Source organism: Polypterus senegalus, chromosome 6, assembly GCF_016835505.1.
Source record: "Polypterus senegalus isolate Bchr_013 chromosome 6, ASM1683550v1, whole genome shotgun sequence".
Taxonomy (NCBI): domain Eukaryota; kingdom Metazoa; phylum Chordata; class Cladistia; order Polypteriformes; family Polypteridae; genus Polypterus; species Polypterus senegalus.
This window is the reverse complement of record NC_053159.1, coordinates 93,901,420-93,925,391: the sequence shown is the minus strand read 5'-3', so window position 1 is coordinate 93,925,391 and position 23,972 is coordinate 93,901,420. Positions and strand designations below refer to the sequence as shown.

At 38.5% G+C, this 23,972-nt stretch overlaps 1 protein-coding gene across 2 annotated transcripts in view; it reads right to left on the bottom strand.

Annotated features, from left to right (window-relative positions):
* The window catches only part of LOC120531267 (aspartyl aminopeptidase), a 29,840-nt gene extending 9,242 nt beyond the window's left edge, over positions 1-20,598 (bottom strand). Inside the window, exons 1-11 of one of the 2 annotated variants that reach the window (XM_039756523.1) lie at positions 20,458-20,598; positions 19,691-19,781; positions 15,790-15,878; positions 13,609-13,722; positions 13,241-13,366; positions 12,356-12,480; positions 11,509-11,593; positions 9,396-9,503; positions 4,595-4,672; positions 4,427-4,510; positions 4,164-4,324 (exon numbers count right to left, since the gene is read on the bottom strand). In XM_039756523.1, the coding sequence (XP_039612457.1) occupies positions 4,164-4,324; positions 4,427-4,510; positions 4,595-4,672; positions 9,396-9,503; positions 11,509-11,593; positions 12,356-12,480; positions 13,241-13,366; positions 13,609-13,722; positions 15,790-15,878; positions 19,691-19,781; positions 20,458-20,463 (1,067 nt within the window). In that variant the 5' untranslated portion in view covers positions 20,464-20,598. Of the gene's footprint in view, positions 1-4,163; positions 4,325-4,426; positions 4,511-4,594; positions 4,673-9,395; positions 9,504-11,508; positions 11,594-12,355; positions 12,481-13,240; positions 13,367-13,608; positions 13,723-15,789; positions 15,879-19,690; positions 19,782-20,294; positions 20,436-20,457 lie in introns of those variants that run through there. The other variant, XM_039756524.1, reaches the window with a different exon arrangement.
* Between the last annotated feature and the right edge of the window lie 3,374 nt (positions 20,599-23,972).

The following is a 23,972-nucleotide window of genomic DNA, read 5'->3' as shown; positions in this document are numbered from 1 at the left end:
AAATCAAGTGGAGGCAAAGAAAAATTTACTATTTGTTGGTTTAAACAGTGGTATAAACAACAAAAGGAAGTGTCGGAGAAACTAAAAAGCTCACGTTCACAAAGTCGCACAGTGCCCGAAATAAAAAAAATTAGATATCAAAGTTGCCGTGATAAGACGAGTCGTAGCCTACCATCTAGAGTGTCATATGGAAGCTTATTAAGATACAGAAAAAAAAAAAAGGCACACAGTGTGGAAAAAGCATGAACCGTTGCCCCAGTCTGAGGTTAAGAGCGCTCTGGAGCAGGTTTTCATCCAGGATGTCTCTGTACATTGCTGCAGTCATCTTTCCCTTTATTGTTAGTAGTCTCCCAGTTCCTGCAGCTGAAAAACATCTCCACAGCATGATGTTGCCACCACCAGGCTTCACTGTAGGGATGGTATTGGCCTGGTGATGAGGGGTGCCTGGTTTCCTCCAAACGTGACGCTTGGTATTCACACCAAAGAGTTCAATCTTTGTCTCATCAGACCAGAGAATTTAGTTTCTCCTGGTCCGAGAGTCCTTCAGGTGCCTTTTGGCAAACTCCAGATGGACAGCCATGTGCCTTTTACTAAGGAGTGGCTTCTGTCTGGCCACTCTACCATATAGGTCTGATTGATGGATTGCTGCAGAGATGGTTGTCCTTCTGGAAGGTTCTCCTCTCTCCACAGATGACCTCTGGAGCTCGGGTTCTTGGTTACCTCCCTGACTAAGGCCCTTCTCCCCCGATCGCTCAGTTTAGATGGCCGGCCAGCTCTAGGAAGAGTCCTGGTGGTTTCGAACTTCTTCCACTTACGGATGATGGAGGCCACTGTTCTCATTGGGACCTTCAAAACAGCAGAAATGTTTCTGTAACCTTCCCCAGATTTGTGCCTCGAAACAATCCTGTCTCAGAGGTCTATAGACTTTGACTTCATGCTTGGTTTGTGCTCCGACATGAACTGTCAACTGTGGGACCTTATATAGACAGGTGTGTGCCTTTCCAAATCATATCCAATCAACTGAATTTACCACAAGTGGACTCCAATTAAGCTGCAGAAACATCTCAAGGATGATCAGGGGTAACAGGATGCACCTGAGCTCAATTTTGAGCTTCATGGCAAAGGCTGTGAATACTTATGTACATGTGCTTTCTCATTTTTTTTTTATTTTTAATAAATTTGCAAAAACCTCAAGTAAACTTTTTTCACGTTGTCATTATGGGGCGTTGTGTGTAGAATTCTGAGGAAAAAAATTAATTTAATCCATTTTGGAATAAGGCTGTAACATAACAAAATGTGGAAAAAGTGATGCACTGTGAATACTTTCCGGATGCACTGTATAAATACTCCGAGTGGTGCAGTGAGAGTAATATGGAAAAAGATGATCCGAGGTGTAGTGAGAGTAACAACACTAAAGCAGTTATGGTATTTGGAATAGTTTGACCATTCTGTGGACCATTATATTCTTACAGGTTAATTACAGTCAGAGGCAATAAACTAATAAAAAATATGTGGTTAATTTCAGTGTATTTATAAGGCCACGTCAGGCACGTGGATCTAAAAAAGAAAGGATAAACACACAGGAACAGTAGCACTCCTTTGACGCTGGGTACCGCCAGTCTGCAAAACCGAGCAGAGAACTTGCGTTCGACAGGGTATGAGCTACCGTGGAAATGTGTGTGGCTTTATGCCAAGTTTAGGTTTTATACTTCGCAATTTGAACATGGAAATGTTCTTACGTAACATTTTTGTGCGTATGCACCATTTATACATGAGGCCCCTGGTCACAAGATATTCTCCCCTGTATTGTCTCACTGCATCAAAGTCCAAACCAGCAAGTTTAATAACAGTATTGTAAGAAATAAAGGTAGTAAGGGTGGTACCATTTGGGTCTACACATATTTTCATGATCTTCTCAGTCTTCAAATCTGAAATAAGATTTCCTCAAAGTCATGTACCCTGTGTGTCACAATTTTTGCTAAAGTATCTTGAAGACCAAATCCTGTATTATTTCATTAGTAACCTTGTTTCCTGCTATAGTGTAAAAACACATCACATTATGTGATTTGCATAATCGAAAAAATGTTGACTTTTGTTACATTTACACATACAGGACTATACAGTATAAATTCAATTTTTGTGTTTTCTTCTTTACTTCAGTTTATTGAAAACTACTTCTACTCAGGGGGCAACACAATAATGCAATGATAAGCTCTGCCATCCATAGTACTTACACCCTGTGCCAGTTCTATGCCCACATGGAGTTTGCACATTCTGTCTGCATGGGTTTTCCTATGGGTACTCCAGTTTTCCATTAATAGTCCAAAAGACATTCAGGTTATGTGAACCAGCAATTCCAAATTGGCCCTTTGTAAAAGTTAGCATGGTTGGGCATGTGAATGAGTTGTGCATTGGTCTGGCAAACCAACGCAGAGCTGGTTCATACACCACCAAATGCTGCCTGGATTGACTCTAGGCCCCATGAACCTTAAATCATATGTTTCAAAATAATATTCTATTCGCATTTAACTGTTCTCTCTTTAAATAAGAAGTATCTGCAAAGAAAATCACATCAAAAGGAGTCTGCCCCAGCAGCATCAAGCACATGGCTGTCAATTTTAAAGGTGATTTACACACCTTATTAGAATAAGTCAATGCACTAAACATGCATGTCACTGGTATAAGGGATGAAAACCTACATGGAGAAGTGAAAAGTACATAACATCAATGAAGACACTGACGAAAATGAGAAATGCATTAAGGTCCCCAATTTTTAGTATAAATTAAAACAATAATGCTTTCTAAGCAATATTAATTGTAATTTTAGTCTGAAAACTCAATGCACAGAACTAAGGATATGATCTGCACACAATTTCAGTGCATATTGTTGCTTTCACAATAAAAAATATAATATTGTTTATAATCCGTCCATATACTAAACTTGCTTAATACATTGTTAAATTCATAGGAAACTGAAGCTCGCCATAGATGCACTGGACACAGCTACCCCAGTTCAACACTAGTTAATTTAAAGGGCACACTCACTTATGCAGGACCAATGTACAGATGCCTCTGCATATGGGAGAAAAAACTGCATACTCACAGAAAAAAACATGGAGATGAATTCACATGGAGCAAGGCCATTCAGGGATTTGCACCAGAATGCTCAGTAGCTAGCAGCGGCATGAACATGTTTACATATGTCCATGCAAATGAGTTACATTTATTTGAATAATTAAACAAAGTGTTCTGAACTGTGGAAATAATGGCTTGTTCAATGACGCTAGGATTTATATTCAAATAGGCTAATACACTTGAACAATTGTAGGCCTAGAAATTGATGCACATTATATTCTACATTATACTATATTAAAAATGAACAGTACTATATTCCCACACATACAAGTTTGGAACCACTGTTCTAATTTTTGTTTTGCTGCTTAAAGTGAAAAAGGATGCAAGGATTAGAGAGTAGGAGTTTTGTTTGTTGGCTCACAGTTTAAGAATGGCGTGGTCCCCAACCTTACAAGTTTGCAGAGTACAGCATTCTGTTAGCTTCACTACCTACATAACAGGACACACAACAAAACCACAAAATGCTTACAGTTTGGGACACTAAGTAAGCCAACTCCATAAAAGGAATGTAAGTGTGCTTTAATGGTTTGCACATATGTGTGATACCTTATAAAGTATAAGCTGAATGCTTTGTCTTCAAATTAGAAATAAACTAGATAAACTTCTTACAGAAAGTTGTAATGTACTGCCAACTATATCCTACCATACTGAAAAGCGAGAGGCTAAAAACACTTTTGCTTTTCACATAGTGACACTTCACAATGCTCTCCGATTAAAACTCAAAACATATGACATTATTCTCTATTGTAAATTTTCAACTTCCTCACAATCAGGCAGCAACAATTAATTCAGCTTCCTGACATAAATGCTAAATCAAAAGGAGAATTGAATAGTTCCACCTACATATTACCCACTTCTGCTAAGTGTGGCAGGTACTCTGTACCCCTTAATGTGTATTTTGCATCTCTCTAGTAGCACATAGAATTTCCTGCACTATATAGAATATATTTTTCACTTGTCTACTTACCACGAAAACATTAAATATTGAAATTGAATGGAACAGAAGTGTAGCAGCCTAACATACTTACTGATAGTTAGGATGCACAGCATGAGCCATATCTGCACTGATCAGATAAGATTTAGGGATAGCCTCCTCAAAAGCTGCTAGGTTCTTGAAGCTGCAAGCCAGGCGGCGCAGAACTATCTCCGTCAGAGATGACATTGCACCTTGAGCACTTTCTGACCCAACCTAGAGGAAAGGAATGACCAGGGAAAATAGAACACACTTAGAATCCATTTCGCCTAGGCAAATATAATAAACTGAGACATGCTTCCTAGATAATACACTTACCTCCTCATTATCATACAGGGTAACCACTCGGATGTTGGGCTCTTTTGCTAGGGAACCCTCTGGAGTACAAGATTCGATCAGAGCCTAAGAGTAAAGGATGAGCAAGTCAGGGAAAAGACTATCTAAAAATACTGGGAAAGGAATCTGCATACCCTTCTTCTACCTCACCTGTAAGGCACAGTAGCAGCTGTGGAGATTGTCCAACCGAGGAGAGAAGATGAATTCTTCAAATGCACCACCTAATGTCTTAAAAATCGAGAACTTAAAATTAAAACTACTTAAGATTAGAACTGCTGTCAACAAACTTTGAAATGAAAAAGTCATTACACAAGAAGAACAGAATCACTTTTTCATCACCAAATTAGATGGAACAGAATCACCAATATGACAGGCCACAGAAGAACCATCTTAGCATTCATTCATGTCTGTGATTAAGTGCTGGTGTTTACTTCATGGGCGAATAGGCGAAGTTTGGCCCCTTCTTATTATGCAAGTGCTAATGCACTAATGTTCTGTAAAACTGCTCGTTTGAAAATTCAACAAAGTGTGTTATGCACCTTTCATACATACAAACACAAATTTACTGCAATTGTTCATGAATATCATGATGACACAGGAATTTGCTAGGATGATAGCACTGGCATATGAGCGCATGGTAAATTATACCAGTAAACAGCAACTGGTGTAACCCGGTTACAAAGTTTTATTTATTTAATATTTTAAGTTGTGTAGTCTAATAGCAACAATGCAAGATAAGAAATAGAAGGAAAAAAAACAGCTGAGCCAAATACAAAGTAGCAATGATTCCAAGATATAGGCTGCTGCATTTTTACTGTTGCCAAAGTCCACATAAAGCTCAGTTTCTACACTCACTGTTAGAGATCAAAGTCTGTGATTCAAACAGTTTGGGGTTCCATCTGGTGGAAACAGTGCTGGAAACTTCCTTCTTGGCTTAAATGGAGAGCATGTGACTTATTTTAGAACATTTCCAATTTCTTTACACTTCTTAAAAATCTAACCTTAGAATAAAAATGTATTTTACACTATTGAGCTAGACTTTCATTAATTTCCATCTGCTTTTCTTATGACTGGTATGGTCACATAAACATTAGCTCTTTACAGAAAAGAACAGTGCGACTTTGTGTGCTTTGCCTGGCAATATTTTGGCTTTTTTTTTTACAAACATGCTAACTTGGAAAATTTCTTGAACTACTCACTGCAATTTTAATGAAGGTCAACTTCATATAAACTGTCACACAAACACGCTTATTTGACAGCCAAAAGGTTTAACACGGGGTGTAAAAGACACCAGGAAAAGGGTTGGTAACAAGTATTAATGCCTTTTCCCTTTCCTATTTGAGAACGACAAAAGACTAAGCCAAAACTCATCACTGATGTCCCGTCCTGATGGCATCATTTCCTGGTCATACCGTCACCATCTTGTCATTTCCTGCCATTATGTATAAAGCCGACTTGTTTGCCATATTCACTTGTCTTATTTTACAGAAAGACCGGTATCAGTTGCTATTGCCTACTCAACGACACTATACTGGGCAAATTCCCAAATCTTTGTTTTGTGTTGTCCCAAGTACTTCACAAAACATATGACAGAACTAGATGACCAACCACAACAAACTGCTTTAAAGCACAACAGAGTAGAAATTTAAAAATACACATGACAGCCCATTAATCTGACGAGCAGTTCTAGTATGTGTCAACTTCTCTAAAACATTGTTTATTATTATTGTTGTACATGTGCAGACTGGAGTTTGTCAAGAATACAGAAAAACTTTGCTAGCTTTCCTTACATACCAAAACATCAAATACATTTGAAAAAAAAAAAACACCCACATGAATTACTCTCAAAATAAGAAATCAAGCAAAAAAATACCATGTATGTCCTATTAAAGGATAAGTTTGGTATTTTTCAAGCTGAAGATTTTTTCCCCCCAATATCATGGTATACATTAATTTGCCATGGGAAATTGTGTTCATAATGCATTATTTTATGCACTTTCAAAAAATACTATTACTGTTCTTACGGTTTAAAAATGTATCTGCTCTGCTTCACTACCTCCATTGCAACCTTTCACCCTCCCTCCCAGTATCGTGGTTTCATAGTGCTTGTTTTGTAAATGCTTCTAATTGCCACTGTTCTTTTGACAATGATTCAAGTGCCAAGGATAAGACGTTACTCAGATTTTTAATGAAGAAGCTGTCGTTTTATACCTGCAATACACTGGACTATGAAGAAGTGAAAAGGCAACCTTGCACTAAACAGCTTCACATAAGTATATATATGTATAAGTTTGTGATATTTTACTTTACTCCACCTACAGCAGAGGCTGCATATAGACAAGCGAACAGAAACATATGCTCACCTGAAGGAAAAGTAGTACCAAGAATCTGAGATAAAAATTTACTCCGCTTAGTTTCCTTTGATTTTCACAAACAGGACTCATTAAAAAAAAAAAGGTATCTGTTAATGTATTTTGAAAGATTTATGGTTTCCTGTTTGTTCTCGTTTCCCCAAGTCATTCTTTTAAACTGTAAACAGGCAAAAAATGCTTCACTTAACAAAACAGTATCCAGAGGCAAATTGATGTATACCTCTCTATTATATAAAAAAAATCTTGGGACAAGACGAGCCTTTTTCAGAGAGATGAGACAAGACATTTTCAGAGAGATAATTGGAACAAATTCCAATTCATATTATGTGATATGAAATACTGTTAAAATTCTGCTCCGTACTTGTAAATTTTTTATTTTTATACTGTACTAGCCAACCCGCGGCGTACCATAGGCCGCATAATCAGGCTCGTTTTTTAATGATTTTTAAGCACAGGGAGAAAATTAACATTTTAAAAATCGGTAATGTAATAAATCAGCAAGAAAAGCAACATTGCAACCATGCACGGAACAAACCAATATACAATCATCCGTGACTGAAAACTGGCAGACCGCCATCGCTCATGTGCCCACCTCCAACTCAACACTTGAGTCGTTGTCATCTTTGCACAGTCCAGATGCACCTGTGACCACGTAGACTTTCCTTGTTCCTGCAGGAGCATCTAAGAAGATGCACGTTTTGTCGCGGATGTGAATTGCTGTATGTAGCGTGTAAAACAGTTTGCTATGGTGCACGCGGTTGTGCGTCATAACCGAAAACTCGGTTTTTAAAGACTGCTTACTTCATTTTGTTTTAACCTCAGTTGTAAAGGATTGTTTTAAGGATCCCATGGGATACCCCTCGCAAACTGTTTTACACGCTGCATATGGCGATTCACCTCCGTGAGAAACATGCCTCTATGAACAGTCAACGTGGCTCAGAGGTGCATGTGGCCTCTACGACAGACGAATATAAAAGGACACCGTTTTTTCAGTGTCGTCTCGTCCGAATTGGTGGACATGGCTCTGCGAGTTGTCATCGTATCCAATGGTCTTGGAGTAGGTGGGCGTGGCTCCTTCCTGCGTGCGCCATAGGTGTCTTATTTGTTGGTGGCTTACTGAATCCACGCCCCTTCCAGCGTGCTTTCCATGGGTGTCTTGCCTTAGTGAATTATATATATAGATTGAGGATTTGTTCTGTGTATTGTATTGTATTGTATTGTATTGACCCCCTTCTTTTGACACCCACTGCATGCCCAAACTACCTGGAAAGGGGTCTCTTTTTGAAGTGCCTTTCTCAAGGTTTCTTCCATTTTTTCCCTACAAGGGTTTTTGGGAGTTTTTCCTTGTCTTCTTAGATAGTCAAGGCTGGGGTGCTGTCAAGAGGCAGGGCCTGTTAATGCCCATTGCGACACTTCTTGTGTGATTTTGGACTATTCAAAAATAAATTGTATTGTATTGTGTATAACTTCACGTCCTATGAGACGAGACTTTGTCCCAAGAGATGAATTGAAAACCTTACAGGTCCAAGTGGGGGTGGAAATAAAAGACAAACCATAGAAGAAGAAAAGACAAACAGTAGAAGACAAAGTAGAACATCATAAAGAGGTTCAAAAACACTGGCGCAATACACATGCAGAGCAGGTTAGAGATTATGAAAGTATTAAAATTCAAAAGTTTTAAAAAACTAATAGTAAAGATCACATTAGCGCAAACAAACGGAAATTATTACTTGGTGAAATAACGGAACAGCGAAAAGAGATCAAATATATGGACATAGGTGATGTGACAGAGATACTACAAGTTTAATTTCAAAGAAACCACAATTCGGTCAGATTTATATTTATGATCACGAAGAAGAGATGCAACATACAATCAAAAGCCAATAATGGATACAAATCCACACATCCAAAAGTATCGCACTTTACACGTCATTTATCTGAAAAACATGGACAAAGATTACACTCGTATATGTAATAAACCAACATGTCACGAATTGTCAGCGATAATAGTTTTGAAAGACAGAGATATGAAAGACAGAGTTCATATTCGTATTTATGCAAAAGCACAGCACGATTCATCGCAATTGGCAGATCCGGGAAATGACTAGTGCATAGGGCCCACACAGGGGTTGGCAAGCGAAGCGAGGAGAGGGCAGAGCCCCCTAGTCATTATTTGAAAAAAATGCCAAATTTATCTTTTAGGAGTACAAATATGTGACGTGTTGCATGTTGGTGAGCACATACAAACAAGAATTGCATACTTTGTTCATATGACAATAATGACCCTGTAAATCTTTGTGCTTAGTATTTTATAACATTTACCATGATCAGGCTCAGTTCTTTATCTCAAATTACAGAGTGGCAATGTGTATTTAACATTACAGGCTGTATACGGAAATGTTGCTTATCTTTGGACTTGGTCCACACACACACACACACACACACATACATACACATACACACACACACAAAACCAATAATTCCAGATGGCTCCAAGAAAAATGCTTGTGAATTATGATTTGAAATAAGAAATCTAAAGTCATACAGTGTTTCCTGCCACCCCAAAGTGGCTCTCTTACCGCGGGCTGGGTGTCACAGAGGCACAACTCAAAATCCAATATAGAGTCCACCTCAATTCCAAGCTCACTGCAAAGGAGGCTGAGCAAAACAGGATGGTGTTTTTCAGACTGAATTGAGGAGGAAAAAAGAAAAAACAAGAATCAAAAGAACTGTTGAGCCTAAGCATAGCCCACATGAACATGTAGCCACTATGAAAGGAAGGTAAGCTTTGAGCTATGTGTTAACCAGAGGCAGCAGTACCTACTCATAATGGTGGGAAAACAATTGACTGGCAAAAAAATGATGTACTATCATGAGAAAGCCTAAAATAAGTTGGGAAATGAGGGCGTGACTCCTTACAAAAATGTTAAAGACAGTTATCCCAAAAGAGTAATGGCATGAAAAAATCTGCTAACACCACTGAAGTTCCCAGTTATAGAACTATGCAGAGTCCCTTACTTTATATAAAGACTCCTCAGTCACTGGCAAAAGCAGACTTCTTCAAGAATAGCCAGTGTCTCTGAATACTACAGAAGTCTAAAAGATGCAGTTATACCTGAGACCACCAGAGGGAGCTTCTACTCTGTAAACCAGTGTTTCCCAAACTCGGTCTTGGGGGACCCCCTGTGGCTGCAGGTTTTCGTTCCAACAGGATTCCTAATCAGTGACAACACCTGATAACACTGATCTCATTTAATTACAGTAGCTGTTTTTTTTTTTTTATTCAACATTCAGAAAAGCAGTAGTAGCATGATTTTTACATTTAAAAGACATTTAGAAATATTTCTGCTTTTGCTATAGATTTAAATGCTTAATTCTCTTTTGTTGATTTCATTATACTTTGCCCTTTCTCTGTGCAGTTTTTCCCCCTTCATTGTATCTTAATAATGACAATTTAAAACAAGCAGATCAGACACCCAGACAAAACACACTGAATAATCAAAGGCTGCAGCTTCTTTAGAGTCAGACCCACTAATTAGTAAATAATGGGTTAATAAAACAATTAGAAGACCTAGAAAAGTAGAATGAAAATCAAGATGAAAATACTGTTAAAAAGAAAAAAAATACATTATTCCTATATAACTGCTTGGTACATTTCATTTTTTTTTTTTTTAGCAAACTTAGTTTTCGAATTTCTATATTGTTTCCTAAACACAGAAGAACTTGGGAAATATCAGTTCACTTAATTAGCCCAGGAGTCTAATTGAAAAACAGAAACTGGTTGGAACAAAAACCAGCAGCAACAGGGGGTCCCCAGGACCGAGCCTGGGAAACACTGCTGTAAACAATGACCCCAAGGTCACTGCTGCAGCTGCCAGTGAAGTTGTCTAAAGCTGAGGCTTTAAATCCACCCCTCTCTCACAGGTCTGGTAAGCTTGGAGAGAAAAACATGCTGACAAGAGTGCAGCTAAGAGAGGCAAGTACAGGAGGGGTATAGTTACCAGGGAGAGATGAGGAGACAGCACTGTGAGGAAGCTAACTAGCTACCCCATTCCATCATCAGTGACCACTGTGTATTTAGGTTGGTCATAAGGGTAGTTAAGTTTTTTCTTTTCTTTTAGTTTATAATTTATTATTATCTTTCATTTAATAATAAAAAGCATCTATAAGATGCTTGGTCCAAGTACAGTATGTGTTTAGGCATGTTTTATCAGCACCCCTATTATCTGTCACCATCAAATTTTAGTCAATTTGTGCTATTGTTTATAAAGCAAAGAACAGCACATTTAAAATTGACCTGTGTGTTTAAATAAAAAAGTCTTCATAATTATTGTATTTTATTCAAGAACAATGTAATAGCCTAATATAAGGCATGGAAAATTAAAAAAGTAAACTCATAGGTAATTTATTTTCATTACTTAAAAACTACAAAATGAACTGAACATGAACTAGTTCAAAATTGAAATGGTGAGGTATGAACGTGAATATATTCATTTTAATCTGTGTGAACTTAACTTTGAGCTAGTTCTTGTGAGGTGTGAACTTGCACAGCACTGGATACCAATATCACTTAAATTAAAACTCATAGACACAGAGTAAGGCCTATGCCCAAGTGGATTAAGGTTTTGCCAGATAAAAAAACTTATAGCACAAACAAATTTATGTAGCTGCAATTCTATCCAAGCACTTTACCATTTTTAAAGCACTGCTAGCATCTCCACTTGAACTGGTCCCCGTTTCGAGTTCTTCTTGGACAGCAGTTGCTAAAATAGGAACCCTGCAGAGCAGAAATTTTTAATTTTCAGAAGCAGATTTTCTTCAACTATAAAATATTTGTTTTACATGCATACAGTCAATGCACAAACGAAACCCATCAAAACGTTACACCACACTAAATATTAAACAAAATGTTCTAATCACTTCATGAAAATGACAAAGAATTTGTTCCTTAACATCTTATTCTCAAGGTGAACATCACTCCAGGCAATGCTCTAAATTCCTGCCATGTCCTGATACACATATGGGGTATCAGGACTGTCACAGCCACCAAAGTCTCTTATCACACACACATATGATTCTAGCCACAGATTTTTTTTCAATGAGACAAAATCCAGCATTATGGGTGCATTTTTGGTTAATATAGAAGACAACCATAAGCAGTCAGTTTTATTAACACTCTGCTCCAGCACTGCTGCAAAAAATCCTCACTCATCATGTTAAATCTCTGCACTCATCCTGTGATGGACAGACAACAATGTGCTTAGCCTTCAAAAATCTCTGTTCTAAATATTCTAAAGCAACCAGGCAGCCAAGACATTATCTAACCAGTGCTACCTGTTCAACATGCATCTTATCAGCACTGCCAAACTTTGTTGAGTTAGCTTTTGTCCAAATCTCCATCATTTAAGAAGCATTCTACACACATTATGTAGAATAAGATAATGTACCAGCTCACAAAGAGTTCAATGTGCTCAGGTTTGTGAAACTCAAGAAGCATCAGCTAAAATAGGATAAAGAGCTCATTTAATTGTATACTTACAGGTGGTTCTCTTTATTAGGGCCAAAACTGTCATTTATGTCTCTTTGCAAGTGAATGGCAAGGTGAGGAATACGCAGGATTGGCCTTTTAATGTGGACTAAGTGCTGCTTGAGAGCATCACCAGTCTGTTAAGAGCAAAAAAAAAAAGCAGTTAACCTACTGTGGGTTGTTCCAGTTCTTTATTATTAATCCTTCATTCTCAAAAAAGCAACTGTGAGTCTGCTAAAACATTCCTTACATTTCTTATGATTGGATTTGAGGATTCCACTGACAAAGAACAGACTGAAGGTTAGACAGGATCAATAGATGTCACCAAACCACATACAACTCACTACAGGGCTGAAAGACATTGCTCTTTCTTATTTATTATAAACAGACTTCAGATTGGGAGTCTCATCAGCATGGCTTTGGTCATTGTGCCTTTTATCAACTTAATTCTAATCAGTTTATTCTTTTTCCTCAGTGCAGGCAAGTTCAGAGATCTTACATAGATGTACAAACACAATATAGGAATAGAAAGTACACAAATAGACATATTTATATACTAAAAAAACATATCAAGTTAAGGATCAGAGATCCATAAACATTGGTTAAAATGTAACAAAAGACATTCTGACTAAAGGCCAAGCAAGCAAATGGATATGATTAATTCAGTTAATAATTACAATATATGGTGTCATTTGCAAAGAGCAACATTATAATGGGTGTTAAAAAGTTATTCCTCTGAAAATGAGGTTACCTACTAATATTTCATCTAGCATTCAGTCTAGCCTTGCACTTACTGTCACTGAGACAGTAACAGTCACTTTGAGCCCTCACCACCAAAAGCTATAGGTAGGTTAGAAAATGAGTGAGGAAATTAATGGATACAAAAGGTCATTTTACCTTGACAATAACCCTCCCAGCAAGGGAAAGATCACGGTCAAACCAAGTGTTCCAAATACCACCTCCATAGCATTCAACCCCAACCTGCAGGCAGCCTTGTCTGGTCTTCTTGGACCTCAATTTCACCTATGTGAGAAGCGTAGGACAGCAACAAATGAAATGACAGAGCATGGTATTTAAAACTTAACCTCTGTCGCTGCACAGCAGAAAGATATTCTGATATAGAGCAGAGCCAAGCTTCTTTAAAAAGACAAGAGTGCCACAGTAACCAAGCAGTTGGTTTTTTATTGCCCATTGTGGGTATGCAAGTATCGAGATGCCCTCTGGAAAGTGGTGCCAATATTTCTCGATGTAGGATTATCACTTACCTTAAGACAGGGGCTGTCAGTGTGAGCACCAATCATACTGAACCCATTACTGGGCTGGTAGTTGCCACCCACTGCAAAGGCAATAATGGTGGAATAGTTCCGTGTCACAAAGTACTGAAGTGAGAGAAAAAACAACAGAAAGAGCAAAGGAGAGTAGTAGTTAACAACAAGTTTGGTACCAAATTAGCCTTAAAATGCTCAGATCTGCTTAATTTAATACAGGGTTGCAAGAAGTTCATCATCAAGAAGATAACACAATTCTACTGGTTCCCCAAATCCTTCAGCAGAAAACCGTTGTTATGTTTTTTTTTTTTTTTTACTTTGGGGAAAAAATGTAAAATATTTCATACAGTAAATGCCAAAAGTAAAACAGTTAAGCAAATTCATCCTCAAGGGTGACTATGAAATAAAGTACATGTAGGGCAGAGTAACACTCATAAGGAGTCTGCAAATTTAAATTCTTAAGGGATGAGGAGGCACAACAATCATTGAAAATGAGGACAAGTTTAAAGTAAAACTTGAAAACAGGGAATAATGTTACATTAAATGCCATTGTTACAACAGTATAATGTACTTTCACTCTATCAATATACCATTAATTTAAGTGAATGAATATATGAAAATGTACAAATGCAAGTCATCAACACATCAAGTGCAACAGTTTTCCTTGGTGATTTTAGTAAGACTGATTACACTGTATAAAAACCCTTGCGTTTTATTCCTATTTCAAACCCTTAAAGCGTCACACTTAGTGATCATCATCTAGAGCACCCATTAAACTCAAGCAGTCCGAACATTCAAATGACAGCTAAGGTCCTAAGTTCTCCCCTGCTGCAGCATAATTTCCCATTATTCTCTGTTGATATGCTTGTTAATTGCTTCAAGTATAAAGTCTAGTGTTCCTTATTTTGAACCTTTTTCTTGTCTTTCTTTTTTCTATTTCACCTGCAAACTCTAGGGACTTACTTTCCTGATTAAGAGTATGTCACAATACTGGGCTCCTACAATATATAAAGAACATTTATGACAGATTATAAAAAAAAGAAGATAAAAATCAGTGACCGTGGTAAGGTCTGCAGGAGTGACAGATGCATTCAACATGGAGGTGGGATTACATCAGGGACTGGCTCTGAGCCCTTTCTTATTTGCAATGGTGATGGACAGGTTGACAGACAGGATTAGACAGGAGTCCCCGTGGACTATGATGTTTGCTAATGACATTGTGATCTGTAGCAATAGTAGGGAGCAGGTTGAGGAGACCCTGGAAAGGTGGAGATATGCTCTAGAGAGGAGAGGAATGAAGGTCAGTAGGAACAAGACAGAATACATGTGTGTAAATGAGAGGAAGATCAGAGGAATGGTGAGGATGCAGGGAGTAGAGTTGGTGAATGTGGAGGAGTTTAAATACTTGGGATCAACAGTACAGAGTAATGGGCACTGTGGAAGAAAGGTGAAAAAGAGAGTGCAGGCAGGGTGGAATGGGTGGAGAAGAGTGTCAGGAGTAATTTGTGACAGACGGGTATCGGCAAGAGTAAAAGGGAAGGTCTACAGGACAGTGGTGAGACCAGCTTGTTATATGGACTGGTGATGGTGGCACTGACAAGAAAGCAGGATACAGAGCTAAGCACCAACTTAGAATGGAACTATTTTCAAGTATAAAAAATAATGCCAGTTTGGATTTGCAAATAGTTTCTTACAAAGACAGTACTCTTTTAGGATTTTCCACATTTTCATAGATTATTTTTATTTTATTTTTTTTACACATTTCTGTTTCCTTCAGGAAAATACTCCAACAACCCACAATAGCATCAAGTAAGAAGCAATAAACTGAATGGATGGACAAGTTTTCATCTTCTCATTTTTCTTCTTGGTTTCATGGTTGACAGTATTTTTGTACTATAAATCAATTGGGAAATCTGGCCATTTTGTGTTGCTACTTAAGATGACATAGAAAGCTATTAAATGCAAAGCACACAATTACAAAAATGATCATAAATTTGGACTTCAGGGCACACTTATTAATGTCTGATATGACACAAAATTATGCAAGAACAGATACCCCATAGATCCTTTGCCATAACATCAGAACACTCGAAGCTAAATTTAAGGATCATCGATCACAGCAAGTGATCTCCTATTTAACCAGATCACGCCAGCAATGGCCATGTGCTATGAATGTACCTTGCTTGCTGGTTTGATGTCCCAGTGGTCAGACTCCTTCAGCTCCTTAAAGCCTGCTAAGCACAATCTGGCTTTGCATTCTTCGACAACTGAAACAGCACAAGACAGGACAAAGTGAGCTACAATGTAAGAAAAATGTCAGCCTTGAGTGTAGTACTGAACAAGAGAAAAATGCTGTCCTTAGTTACTTTACTAAAGGGTTAGAAATCAGTTGTCACCATTGTAGAGCTGCCCACCTTGTGGGCCTGCAGTTCTACACTAGAAAGCAGACAAACTCATCAGGATATTCTTGCTTCACATTTCTTATCTGCAGTGTGACACAGTGACAGGCTAATAGAAAGTGTTGCCTCCCAGCTCAGTTAACCTTTGAATTGTGGCATGCTCACTCTCTGTGTGAAGTTTGCACATTTACCCGGTGTCCTTGCTCAGTTTTTCCCTAAACACGTGTATGATAGATTGATTAGTGTCTCTGAAATGACTCAGCATAAGAACACGTGGGTACATGTATGAGTGCAGCCTTCATTAAACTGGTCTCCCATTTAGTGTTGATTATTTCAGCCTGATTTTGCTACTTGCTGCAACAGAATAAGTAAAAGCAAGAATGATAAAAGTACTAATAAGATTTTCAAAGAGCTACAGATTTTTATGTCAACAGTATGCAAGGATGTGGTTCCCCGTGCCTGGTGTCAGTCCATACAGTATTTTCATAGGGTGCAGATCTTTTGCTGCTTAAAGGAACAAATGAGCATGAACTTTTGTACTGATTACATTTTACTGGAACAAAGAATTAGATGCTCAAGATACCAGCAAAAAGAGTGTTCAGCACTGTGTGCCATGTGATCCATGAAAGCAGACTGCCCTTTAAGCTTCTTTCAGCTGGCCACAGTCCACAGCATCTACTCAAAGAGTGACAAACAGAAGATAAGATTACCTGTAAACAAGTCTGTACCTATGCTCTCCGTATCACTTGACACAGCTAGCTGGAGCACTCAGATTTCATTTGCCACCATGTCCACCCACCTCCTTTCTAACCAGCTTACCCAGCTCAGGATCGCAGCAGCAAGTGCTTATCCCAGAGAGATTACCATAGACACACACACATATACATATCCACAAATTTAATGGAGTTTACACATGATGCCGCCAAGACAGGTTGCAGATTCCCTACTGTGGCTTTCATCATAATAACTGGTGTATCAGACAAGAAGGCTGCTCATCAGACACTTGTATTGTCAACCAAATGAGCACTTCATCCATATATATTTATGTTCAAGTGAAACTGAATTTTGTTTTTTTTGCTTCGAAAAATGAATTGCAAAACTATTCAGAACAAGTTCAGTTTGCTCTATTGAGTCAAGAAGTACAATGTTTAACTTAATTTTTCCCTCACTAAATTCTTGTCTCACCTGCACCCTTGCATCAATGCCAAGGAGGAGGCTACACTTCCCACCAGGCAGCAGGGATGTGCTGTGAGAGGCTGTCTAATCAGTGTGCCGCTTTTCTCTACAAGTACACCTTTTTGTCTCATCAGGTTGTCTTTAGCAATATTGCATTTCCAAAAAACACACTTTCCCTGGTTATGTTCAAATGGACTTATTCTGAGAAACTGACAGGTCATAAAGAGGCATACAACGTAAAAATGTAATTCTTACAGAGCAAGGTTTCTTTCTTTCCACCTCAAAAAGCCTTTATAAATTAAAAAAAAAATGCACATGAAATTAATTTTAGCATTAATTTCGAGATAATTTAAGTGAAAGAAAACTGGCCTGTGTTGCTCTTCACTCCCTATTATATTTTGTGATGTTATTATTATTGTACAAAACCTACAGTATGAGATTTGAGTGGTGAACAAGTGACAGTGCAGTGCTTGTAGGTCTTGAGGACAAACAGGTATGTCATTGTACTCTGTACAGAAGATACTAAATCTGAAATGAAATGATGACACTACATTATTATCAAAGTTAAGCCTTAAAATTTTTATAAAGCCTCTGCATCAATACTAAGTCTGCAAACCCAATCAATACTCAGTGTTAGCCATGTTGTATAAGATACAGTAAATACTGAAGAAATAAGGAAAACAAAACAAATCCATGCTGAAACATAATGAAGAACAATTTTTTTTCTATAACGCATGCTGATTTGCTTTTGTTCAGAAAATACTAGAAAGAGAATGACTGGAGACAACATACTTGAATGAGTAAAACTAATTTGTAACTGTTCCCGTTTCTTGTTAATAGACATTTATTCAGATCCATTCTTTGATGTGGTAGATGTCAAAGGGGGACATTTTTTGTAAACTGTTTCTCTCTTAGGAAAAAGAACATGTAAATATTACATTTAAAACCCAGCAGATGAACAGGCAATAGGCACCCATTGTTTGGAGTGGGGCAAGAAGTTAAAAGGCAAATTTCCTGGGTTATCCTGTAGTACTAGGGTGTTGTACCGTGTTAGCCATTATGAATGTAGAGAAAAGCCAAGCAAAATGACACCTTTTATTGGCTAACTAAAAAGATTACAATATGCAAGCTTTCGAGGCAACTCAGGCCCCTTCAAAAGAATCACCGCTTTGAAATTTTATCTGCTTAAACATACAAGCAATATAACATTGGGATAAAAGAACTACTCCTTCCTTGGAAAATGTTTGTATTTACCTGACTTGGAAATTAACATGTCTGAGAATATTGGTTTCTAATCAGCTGTGTACTCATTGATAGTTGGTAACAATACATTTTTTTAACTAAATTTAGATAAGCCATTGTTTAAACCAATTGTCCAGAACTGATAATGGCAGGGACTGAAAGAGATTTAAACTTCTGGGCAGGAGAAGGCAAAGGGAGGGACAGTCCACTGAGAATGCTGCCAAGGTACTCGGACAGAGCACAGGGGCTGCAGGCACATGAAGGTACGTGGCTGGCACGACGTGAGGCACAAGGACAGCAACACTTACTTCCAGGGAGGAAGAGACACGTCCACAAGGAGACACCAGTTGTGGGTCCAGCGAGAGAGGGAAGCTGCATGAAAGGACTGAGCAAAGCTGGCAGACGAGAAATGAGACGTGCCTACATCACACCAAAACAAGGAGCCCAGAGTGGAAAAAAAGGAACGACAAAGATTTTGATAAAACTTCTGTTGGGAAACGAGTGTCCGGTGAACAAAGTGCATCCGTGGACAGTTGGAAGATTAGTTGTTGGGGTAACACAGTGCGCATACTGGACTCTGCACCACTAAAGGTTGTATCCTCCAATTCTTGTTTTTAATGGACTTTTAGAGTGTGGACTGTGTGCTTTCCTTCCTTTCTAAAAAAGGAATTTTGTTAGATATTGTTATATTGTTAGATTTTGTTTATGTTCATTTATCATTTTAATGTACTTGTTACTATCTTGTGTAATAGAAGTTACTGTTGCTTTTCCTGAAATTACCGTTGTGTCTTTCATTGTGTGTTTACTCACCGCCCAATTTAAAGAACCCTGTGTGCTATTTTCTGTAAATCTCAAGAGTTCCCAGTCTCTTAATAAAACTGGGTGGCGTAGTCGGATATGTTAACGGTGTTTAAGTTAGATTACCTGTAAGTGTGACCAGACACCTGTCACATAAATTTTGGTAGATCTGATTTTAGAGTTTCATGCCAATAAGGCATTGTAACAGTCTGAAATCAACTCTGAGTCATCTTAATAATATTACAAAATACTGTAACACCCCCGTTCCAGTATAGATGCTGTATGCTGTCCATGGTACTACGGTATACACAGTATGAGAATAAACTAGAACTTATAAAGTGGAATTGACCGTTCTTGTCCCCAAGGCTCGAGCTGCACGATCACGCCTTCATTAAAGTTATTTCATTTGACACACGTCGTGTTCTATAAACAACAGTCTGGAATCAAGAAATTAAAGCACATACCGTGGTAGGGAGACACACCCCGGTTAACAAAATGAAGGAACTCCTTTGCTGCGTTATGCACCACTTCCTTGGAGCTACTCATGACTGCTGCCTGTAAAAACAGAGAAATGTTTAAGAATACCACTTCAAACGGAGGGGAGAAAGGACACTGGGATACAGGCATGTTGTATTCATATTGGGACTCATCACTGGGAGACTGTGAGTGAATGAATCTGCTGAACGCAGACACGTAAAATCATCAAAAGGAATTGCCAGTGCAAAACCCTGACGGCACACAGATGGGGCACTCAGAAGCCTGACACACAAAAACAAACCAAAACACGGTTTTTGGGTGCATAGGTAACATCACAAAAGAACACAGGCACACTGCGACAAAATCAAACCAGCCACTTGTGACCCCAATAAAACACAAAAGAGAGGTGAAAGTGGGGCTGTCAGAATCTTCACAAGATGCACGCGTTAAGCATGACAACAATAAAGCGCACAAACATTAATGCCGCGAAACAACAAAGGCTGCCAGCAAATTAATTTACAGAAAGGAAAAAAATGATCTGTATGCAAAGTAGGGCAGTCAGCGAGCTGAAGGAGTTTACACCGTGCTTACTTTTTGTCCACTAAAATTCCGGTTTAACTATAGCAAACGTTCTCCTTCTTTTGTCTTCTCCTGGAGAGAAGGTGCCCCCTGCTAATATCTGTATAATTTTAGGAAAGCTCCTCAAATCTTAGATAATACATCCCCTTGGCCTGAAATCACCATACATGTTTACCTGCATGTCAGTCCACTGATTTCCTAACACTGCCAACACGGAGCGAGATTTACACTTTCTGTTTCAACTACTAGGTGTGACGTGGGTAGGACTGCAGCACAGTCCCTCATTGAACACTATAGAGGAAAGCGTTCTTGTAGAGCAGGCAGGAGCAGCGCTGACCTGCGGAAGTCAGTGAAACAAGACCCGCCCATAACCCTAGGCGTGCAGAAGCGGACAGCGTCTCCTACTGACTAGGAGTTCTACACAAGTTTAAATCACTTTGCCATCGCTTTTCGTGTGACGTTTTTGAAGCAAACATATTTGAGTTTACGTTTATTTTGTATTGAAGTTTAGAAAGGACGTGCAGTATTCTTAGTTTTTAGTTTTGTGTTATTGGGATAAGCCATAACATTAGGCAAACGCAAGTATAGCCGGACATTATCTTAACTCGTGCCAAGGGAAATGTTTGGGCTTCCATAACACCACTAATGAAGTTAATTGCAGCGGTCTGTTTCAGAAAGCAGTATTAGTGTGACATCCGGTTAAAATCAATCGGGTTTCACGGAAATCCGGCCAATTCCGTTCCAAAAAACTTGGACTGAGCTAAACCTGCGTTTCTGGATCAGGGTAAACAAGAATTACGTCATCCGTGACGTCAAAAATAAACTTGCTTCGGGATTCCTGTTCCAGAAAGAAAAATGTGACGAAATCCACATCAGTTGTTGGGGCAACCAAGTCACTCAAAGTAACATGCAAAATTGCAGATTTAACGAGAAGGATTAACGATTTACAGCCACAATATAAGGAGCAGAGGATCCGATTATAAAATCAAAGTTTTGTAAATGTCCTGTCAGAAATGCTGATCCCAACTGCACTATTTTGGAAGCAGAAAAAAAGTATGAAATATTGGAAATGACATTCCCTTCCTGAACGAATAGTTCTACACAGAACAACTCCTTCGCCAAATTTTGCCATGAGAAGAAGAAGAAGAAAAAAACTATCGCACAGCAATCAGACATTCTGACATGCCCAGAGAAGGGTCTGTATGAATTTTACCGCTTTACATCAACAGCTCTAATATATCCGAGAAATCTTCTAAAATATGACAGCTGACATCGATGCACACCACGTTATTTCTTGACTTTTTTAGGGCAGTTTTCTTCACAACATTGGAGATGCCGCACATAACGGCAAAGCGATCGCAAAACTGTGCTTAACTTTGAAGAAGTTCTTTCTCACACACACACACAAACAGTGTCTTTCCAGAAACATCTCTCAACAAAGTGTAATTGCAGTCATGTGATGCTCCAACATCACCAAACAACCATTTCATTAGACTATGGTTAACTTGAGCCTCGTTACACTATGGTTAAGATTATGGTTGTGCGAGGATTATTTGACTCAAAGGGTGTTTCGTGACTGACGTTGTAGACATTGCCTGACCTATGTCACAGGTATTGCAGGCTGCAGTTAGACCCTTCTCGGCAGAAATAAAAGGTCACCATCTATGAGAAATTCCACAGACTCGCAGATTGGGCAATCGAATTTAAGCAACTGTCGCAATTTTTGAGCAAGCATAACTAATAATAGCCACTTTAGTACAAAAAGTTGCCCAACTTCATCACTTCTGCGTAGCCCCTGAAGACTCTTCTCTTCAACGGATATACGCAATATGCTTATTCATGCAATTTCGAATAAGGGTTCTGTAATGGACAAATTCAACAATACGACTTCTGCATTGCATTGTGGTTAATGTAGCTGATGATCTTTACGAATGACGCACAGTTAGCTATGTATGCCAAATGCCCACTCCAAATAGCAATATGTCCTCTTATCCATTCTTAAAATAATATGAGATGTGACGCACATAATTACTAAACGCCAAATATCCGAGGCGTCAAGTTACCATCCTAAGAGTGGGCGCTGCGAGCCAGTCTTGTGTTGTACAGTAGATTTGTACACGGCAGTAATTAACCTTTGCTTACTTTTGTCACGTACTTACCGGACAGTACAGAACTCTGTGCAGGCACGATTCGACATCTCTCGCAGTAATGACTAAAACAACTCTTATGTTCCCTGGTTTAGTTCAGTGATCAGTGATATTTCTAGTAGGCTTTTCTGTATGCGAATTCCAAAAACGGGTCACGTTCTTTGCTCTTCCAGTCGATAAGCCGGTTTATATTTGATAAGTGCAATGCCCGCACTTACTCAGATTTCTTTGCGCGGAGTATAAATTGCGTCTAAAACTTCAGTTTTTGTTGCTACTGCATAACTGTATGTGCCAATTCTACTAGACAGAAATATAGCTCAGAGTGTCCAGCCTGGCCACTGGGTAGAGAAAAGGTATTTTGATATGGAGATAGGAGAAGTAGACCAAAGCAGCAAAATGGCCAGGTAAATATTTTAACCTACTCCTAAAAAACATGTATTTATATACTCTGGTTTTTGTTAGAGACATTTCTAGTACAAACACATGGGGATGACTGTGGGGGCTTTTTATGCTGATGGTAGGACATTAATGACTGAGACTCACAGAGTTTAAAGCCTTGAAATGTTGATTACATTTTGTTGTTCTCCATTTTGTCCCAGGCTTGTTTATACATTGCCATTGATGCCTCTTTTGACTACACAATTGTAAGTTCTATTCAATGAGTTATGATTTATTTAATTTACTTTTAGTTTATCCCTGTATAAAGTGATCATCTTCATCGTTGAATTTACAAAACAGATCAATAGTTTTATTTACCAAAATAAATCTATCACAGGGCCAATCTGGACATACTTACCATTTATTGCAGTATATTGACAGACGGGTATCAGCAAGAATGAAAGGGAAGGTCTACGGGACAGTAGTGAGACCAGCTATGTTATATGGGTTGGAGATGGTGGCGCTGACCAGAAAGCAGGACACAGAGTTGGAGGTAGCAGAGTTAAAGATGCTAAGATTTGCACTGGGTGTGACGAGGATGGATAGGATTAGAAATGAGTACATTAGAGGGTCAGCTCAGGCTGAACGGTTGGGAGACAAAGTCAGAAAGGTGAGATTGCGCTGGTTTGGACATGTGCAGAGGAGAGATGTTGAGTATATTGGGAGAAGGATGCTAAGGATAGAGCTGCCAGGGAAGAGAAAAAGAGAAAGGCCTAAGAGAAGGTTTATGGATATGGTGAGAGAGGGCATGCAGGTGATAGGTGTAACAGAACAAGATGCAGAGGACAGAAAGATATGGAAAAAGATGATCTGCTGTGGCAACCCCTAATGGGATCAGCCGAAAGAAGAAGATTGATATTTAATCGTAATTATATAAATAAGATATAGTCATTTAAACAATACAAACATAGCACCTGTTTAGCTTTAATCATCTTTTGAAACTGTCTCCAATAATAATATAAAATTCTAACAAATGATAATATACTTCATTTATATTGTACCTTTCCCATGCACTTAACAATAATAACATGATGCAATAGTTATACATTTGCCTAATTTAAATTAAATGTTTTGCCAGTTAATAACAAAACATACTTTGGTATTG